This window comes from Sinocyclocheilus grahami, unplaced genomic scaffold (genome assembly GCF_001515645.1).
Source record: "Sinocyclocheilus grahami isolate Dianchi unplaced genomic scaffold, SAMN03320097.WGS_v1.1 scaffold727.1, whole genome shotgun sequence".
Lineage (NCBI taxonomy): Eukaryota > Metazoa > Chordata > Actinopteri > Cypriniformes > Cyprinidae > Sinocyclocheilus > Sinocyclocheilus grahami.
Window position 1 is genome coordinate 75,586 of NW_015505906.1, and position 7,434 is coordinate 83,019.

Genomic DNA, 7,434 nt, shown 5'->3' on the forward strand with positions numbered 1-7,434 from the left:
TGTGCACTTACTCAGTAGGATTTTCCAGCGAACTCAAAACTGAACGACGTGCGTGTGCCTTTCTTGTGCAAGATGCCGGTGATGCAGCCACAGTCCTAAACCAAAATTAAAACAGTTTCAAACATTTCAGCGTCATTACTCCATAAGACACGGGTATAACACATTCAAAATATTTACACCAGAGCAGATATTCATGAACAGAAGCTTGGTTACAATCATAAACACAAGCATGATTTGCATGTAGGCCTATACAATCCAAAAACTATAATTATAAACATGTATGGCTATATTCATGAACAGAGAATATCCTATCACAGTAAAGCTTTGACTAATCATTCTTACTGACATTAGGCTAGTGACATTATAACTCATATTACTAAATCTGCAAAAATGTCAACAATTCTGTGTTTTTCTGTCAATATGGGGTGCTGTGTGTACATTAATGAGGGAAAAAATTTACTTAAATGATTTTAGCAAATGGCTGCAATATAACAAAGAGTGAAAAATTTTCGTACTGAATACTTTCCGTACCCATTGTATATCTCAGTGATTCTCAACTAGGTGGACACCATGGTGTAATCATTTAAAATAAAATTGTTCAGAACTGAAAAAAAATTTAACTTGTCCCCTCAACAACTGTTGTACATATGGAGAACAGTTCTTGAACCTTCTGTAATCATAAAATTAAATCACAGTTAATTATTTTATACTATTGAAGTATCAGAGAACAACTACATGTGGGTGGCTTTGGAGCAACTGATAGAACATGCGCTGTAGCACGACTATATATTTCTTGAAGAGCACACAGTTCGAACAGGTAGTGGTAAGCTGTTCCACAACTTAGGCCCAGCCGCTGCGAAAGCTTGATCACCCCTGCATTGTCAGTGAGATCGTGGGACAGAAAAGAGATATAGATCTCTTGATCGAAGTGATCTAGATGGGTTGTGAGTGACAATTAGGTCAGTAGATTTGGGGGCTTGATTGCAATGAGCTTTGTAACTGATAACTAAAATTTTACAATAAATTCGGTATCGGACTGGCAACCAGTGTAGAGCTCGTAGAATTGGAGTAATACTATCTCGCAGCTGCGTTTTGGACCATTTGGAGATGAGAAATTGAGGAGAGAGGTAGCCCAACATATAATGAGTTACAGTAGTCGAGTCGTGTGGAAATAAAAGCATGAATAACTTTTTCAAAGCTTTCTCTACTTAAAAATTTGTTTGTCTAGTTTAAGACTACTGTCGAGATAAAATCCAAAATTTTTAACGTTGGAGGTAAAATATGGTGAGAGGGTAAATAATACTTAATCCTGCCAGGCAAGTAGCATGATCACCACTGGGTGGATGAAATTTGAAAAAGCAAACACCGTTACACGAATCAATGCAATGCTCAAGGTATCTTCATGATGGAGCACTATGAATAAATTTCTCCGTGTTTCGCCTTGAACTCCATTACTCTCCCATAGTGCTGACAGCTAATTTACTTTCATTATCATTATTTCTTTGTAATATCTAGTCTTTTTTGTCATCTATTCAGGTAACTTGGATACAGGAAAGCACAGAGTAGACAAAATGAATTAGGTTAAATATGATAAAGGGGAAGGTCTTTTGAGGTTTGTCATAATACAGGAGAGCAACAACAAGAAAAAAGAACAGGGAATGGGGATTTAAAAAGCTCTGCCATTTTAATCAATAAGAATGCCTGCAGTAGCTTCAAGCTGGATTGACACTGACAAGGTCTTCACAGGACACCCAGTTCATTAACTCTTCATCACGTTCTTAAAGAGATAGTTCCCTCCAAAATGAAAACTGTCATTATTTACTCAACCTCATGTAGTTCCAAACCCGTATTACTTTCTTCTGTGGAATGCAAAAGAAGAATTTCTGGCTATTCTCAACTGCTCATTTCTATATAATGAAAATGAATGGAGACCAGGGCTGTAACATTTCAAAAAGGATGCAAAAGTACCTTTTGAAGTCATGCGATACAGTAGCCTTGTGTGAAGAACAGACTGATTGAAATTCACTTCAATAAATAAAGCATCGTCAGAACAAAATTACCCCCTCAAACTGCAGGAATAAACAAATCACGAATAAAAACACTAATAAAAACATATCTCTCCACTTCTTCTCAGTAATGGAATATTCTATATTTCATTCTCTTTACAACTCACTGTAGTCAAATCAGTTCTGCTATCGCCACAGTCATACACTCACGTCTTTACATACATTCCTCTTTGTATATGGATGAATACAAATGCAGATCCATGCAGAAGTTACTTTCAAGCTAATTTCAATACATTACACTGTCTGCAACAGAGCTGACAAACAAGTCGATATTAAATTATGTGTTTACTGCTCTATGCTACACTGCATAAAGTACTTTAATAATCAGAAAACACGTTGATTTGTGACATTCATCTTAATGTAGTATTATATTTGTGTGTGTGTGCATCTTTTGCCTTATGTCTAAGCATAACATATTAATCAGAATTGCTACTGAGATAGATGAGGGTGAGCTCAGCAGTGTAATTTCTCATCATAACACAACACACACATAAATATTAATAGCAGGGTTTTTGGCTGGTGGGCATGAATCATTTCTGTAGACAGAGAGGAGCCACTCATGCATGCCCAAAAACAGCATTTAAGAAAGTGCTGAGATAAACAGCAGCGCTGCAAGGCCTGGCAACGGGAAAAGCCATATAATGCTTCCGAGACCTCAGACAATCAGACAAATCAGACATTTGTTGAGCGTACTTACAGCAACTAAGGGCAGCTGCCAGTTCGTATTCATTAAGAGGTCATAGTCATGCTGCCCATCAGCCTGAGCAAACTGACTGGCTTTGACAAAGATATAATTCTTGTGTTAATAAGGAACCAGGACAGTTTCATAAAGTGTGTTCATATTAATGGGATAGTTCACCAAAAAAAAATAAAAACTTCCTGTCATTATTTACAGAATGATGTCATGTCGCTCCAAACCTGTTTGACTTACTTTCTTCTGTGGAACATAAAATAAATCTTTATTCTGAAAACTGCTTTTGTCCATACAATGAATTTTTTTTTCAAAATATCTTCTTTTGAGAAGCAATTAAGAGGCGATAAGCACTAGATGTTGTGTTCCTAAATCCAGCATCATCTTTTTGACACTTAAAAAGTGTGAATGGCACTGCATTATACAGTATAATAAAAATAGCAAAACAAATGACAATTATTTTAAGCAAAACGTTTCACAAAAGGTTTCTTAAGAGCTTCAATGACAGGTATGATGTTAAAAAGACACATTTAAAACAAGTCTTCACATTTATTTATTTTTTTATTATTAAAGTATTAATACACACTAGTTACTTTCAAACATTGGTGTAACATGTTCATAGTTAATGTGATGAACTGCAAATGTAGTTATTCTGCTAGTACACCAGTGTGTACTTTAGGGGAACTAACTTCATACATCCACTAAAAACTACCAGTTGACTACAAATCATTAAAAAAAAAAGTCTCAGAAAAGTAATTTAGTTTTAAATGTAGCTTTCAGATTCCACCTGATATTTTATCTCATGCAATGAAATCCAGTCAATTTTGAATGGGACATGCTATTGCTGCAGATCGGATAGTGGCACTTTGTTTTTAATTTGGTATGTTGGGTTGTATGTGTCCGAACAGGTATATGATCATCAGTATAAAGCCGTATTGGATGGACTGGAGACTGAGAGCATGATGGAAATCTATCCAGCACAACGCTTCGAGATCTTCAGGATGGGAAACGGCACTAATGAGGTCCTAGAGGTGCATGACTTCAAAAATGTAAGGGTTTATGACATACATGTGAAATATTTTCATTGTGATGTGAAAGATTAAGCTCATATTCCTGCAATCTGAGTCTCAGCCTAGGAACTGATGTCAAAATACAGACAGAGCGTTTTTCTTTTTCTCTCAGACTGATGATATTGAATCTCTTTGAAAAGCACTGTGCTAAGCAAAAGCAAACTGGCAGCGATGACATCTCGCATCAGCATTCAGACACACTTGTTGCTGGCCCCATCTTCTTTCTAAATTACTACGGTCAGTGAAGCAAAGCCACAAAATAGATTAGTTTCATTCAAGGCATTGCCATGGGAAACCAGAAAACAAGTGAATAGGTAAAATCATTCAAATCACATGTTGATATAAATGAAAAGGGAGTTCGAGCACCGAGCCCTCTTCGGCACTTCTTGCAACTTCTGGCTCAGGGCAGACTTTGGAATTGATTTTTGTGAAGGAGGGATGTTGCAAGTCATTACACACACTAAAACTACAAACCATCTCCACAGAGCCTGAAGGCTACAGCCCATGAATGGAAATGCAGTGGTAATGCCAACAGAAACACAAGCAAAATCCTTTCTCTACTGTTTTAGACAAGTACTCTGAGTGTCCTCCAGAAACTTAAAAGTAATAATGAGAATTCCACAGCAGCTTATAGGGAAAGCCAAGGAGACACATCGCATAGACTGTGTTATGAAAAAAAAATGTCCTTCAGCATGAGGAAAAGAAATATTCCAGTAATATTTATTTACTGCAATACAAGGTAAGAGTGCCAGTTTTTCCATTGCATTTATTTATTTATTTATTGCCCAGGAATCACTGCATATACTGCATGTATCATAGCATATCACTCAAAAGTTTGGGGTCTTTAAGATTTTTTTAATCCATAATTATTATTAAAAATGTTTTCTTAATAAAGCTACAGAAGTTATTCAGTCAAGAGTAGTGAGAGATTTGTATTTTATTGTTTGGCTCATATTAACAGCATAGGTAGCAGTAGGTACTGTATATCACGCTGCTGTCACTTAATACACAGATCTAATATAAACATGCAATTTCTTTTCCAGCTGTTTACATTCACAGATATAAACGACTATGTTTATGTAAATTATGTGTTTTTGACATAACCTTGTGTGTATTTGACTGTGCAAGCGCAATAAGACATAAAAGACAACTTAGTTTAGCACTCACATGTCGTGTGACAGCCGCTTTCTGTGCACATGCTTCGGATGTGTGCTCAGAAAACCCTATATCAGAAGTTTAAACTGATATGATATAGACATGATAATGAAAACCAAACAAATGTTTTGTTTTGGCAGAGTATCCAAGGTACAAGCTGTAAAGGCACAGCCCTATTCTGGAAAAGTGGGCGGGGAACAGCAGCTCATTTGCATTATCATTGATATACGCACCAAAACAGCATGTTTTTGCTTCCACTCAAAATGGGCATTTTCAAAATGGTATAATAAATGATCTGTGGGGTATTTTGAGCTGAAATTTCACAGACACATTCTGGGGACAGCTGAGACTTACATCTTGTAAAAAGGGGCATAATAGGAGCCCTTTAAAAATTCTAAAGTATCAAGGTTTCCACAAAAATATCAAGCAGCACGACTATTATTAACTTTGATAATAAGAAATGTTTCTTGAGCACCAAAATATTCTTTCAACAACAATTAAATATCTTACAGACCCATAAACGTTTGAATGGTTGCTTGTGCATATGCGACTCTGTATCTCACAATTGCACAATTTTGTTTCTTATAACTTTGACTTTGTCAGTGTGACTTAGATTATTTTTTCTAAATGTAGCAAAGTGCAAAAAAGCTAGAAACAAAAGGGTTTCCTAATGTACAAATGGCACATTTTTCTCCAGTCGTTGCAGTCTTGTAAAAACCAGTTACAAAAGTGGCTAAGAGCAAGGCTTTAAATGATTTTGCCAATAATCACTGTCTCTGTCCATCAGTGTAGAGAACAACAATGATTAGTTTGTCCTACAGGAAGACAAGACAAGCTATCTTACCGCCCATTTGATAATACAAGAGGTCGGTAAAGATGCAGGGAGAATTTCTTAAAGTCAAAGTCCGTTTCTAACATCCTAATACAGAAACAGTATACTGCCAGGGTCAGTTTCCCAGACACAGATTAAGTCTGATCTTAGATCTAGTAATGTTGTTAAGAGCGATTCCTCAGTGCTAATTCGGTTTAGCGCCAGCCCTTGACTTCACCTGCATCCAAGAAGCAGTATTTGTTGTCTCTCAAACCAATAACTGGTGGAAACAGGTGTGGGCATCTACATACAAGTAATGTGCCAATTATTGGAGCAGAGCTCCTTTGCCCTCTTTGCCAATTGCATCATTCAGTGCTTCCATTCGAATAATTGTCTCAGACCATGCACACATTTAATCTGGCTAATGGCAAAGCTGTACTTCAACACTCTTTCTTAAATGACATTCTTTTCCAATTTTTTATCCCTGTAATGAAGAGTCTCTCCATTTTCCAGTTGACCAGGCTCAGCAATAAATGCATTTCATCAGAAGATAGTTCCTTCTTGCGTGCAAAAGCAAACTATTACCAGAAATTGAAGAGCAATTTGTCAATGATTTTCAGCACAAACAATGCACTTTTCACTCCTCTCATAAGTTTCTTTACTAACCGGTGAGTTTAGGTGAAAATGACAAATTTGTTAGTATGCAGTCTAACAGTGTTTATAATAGCACAGAACACATGAATTTATGATGCTTCCTTTAATACTGCAGAAATAATTCAGCTCAGACAGTATACTACTCACTCTCACTTTCCTTATTCTACAACAGCAAAACGAGAGCAGCTGAGGATTACTTAATGTATTCCCGAATGCAGGGAGATATTGTTTTTATCCTTCCGCGTGAAGAGTCTGTAACGCGATAGCCTTTATTCCCCTTCGAAGACTGCTTTCAGACAGTAAAGAACTTTCTTCAGATGCTCCTGCTAAAATGGGTTTTTCTCTTTTCAAGTGTAAAGCAACAAATTACGTATGGCAGACCATCAGCTGTGGCTTTCAGGAAAAAAGCTCCTCACTTCACCAAACAGATTAGCTTCGCAACTCAGACCATAAGTGCTGCAAATCAATGGGCTTTGCCTACATATAATCATGGCTTCGGCGGTATACCTCTCTACTGGCTGGGGCTGTAGACCAATAATCTTGAATTGGCTAGGAAATGATTCCCGTTGCTTTAGTTATATAACATTTGCTATATCTGTGCTGCACTGAAAAGGCTTCGGGGTGTTTTTGTGAGAGTATTTGAGGTCAAATGCTGATTTTTTTTTTCTCAAATCATGGAATAAACAGTCAATCTCATTAACATTATGTCTTTCAAGGGCATCACAGGCATTCGTTTTGCCAAGCACCAGAGATGCTACATCAGGGCTCAAACCAAGGAGCTGCCCAAGCTGGACTCAAAGACCATTGACATAGAGGTATTTTAATCTCATCAAATACATCTTTCAGCGATCTGCTTCCTTTAAACAGGATGAAAAAAAACCACCATGAATTTTGCAACAGAGTTCATCAGACTGTGAAAAATAAAACTTGCTTCAACCATCACCATTTATTTGCAATCCAACTAACCAGCAAACCCACGCCAACTCC

General features: G+C 37.0%; 1 protein-coding gene across 3 annotated transcripts in view; it reads left to right on the forward strand.

The window, feature by feature from the left end:
• Positions 1–7,434, forward strand: part of LOC107560436 (tenomodulin-like) — a 53,680-nt gene that overhangs the window by 30,461 nt on the left and 15,785 nt on the right. For all 3 annotated transcript variants that reach the window (XM_016244618.1, XM_016244616.1, XM_016244617.1), the window contains exons 3-4: positions 3,666–3,806; positions 7,164–7,262. In XM_016244618.1, coding sequence (XP_016100104.1) covers positions 3,666–3,806; positions 7,164–7,262 — 240 coding nt within the window. The remainder of the gene's footprint in view (positions 1–3,665; positions 3,807–7,163; positions 7,263–7,434) is intronic.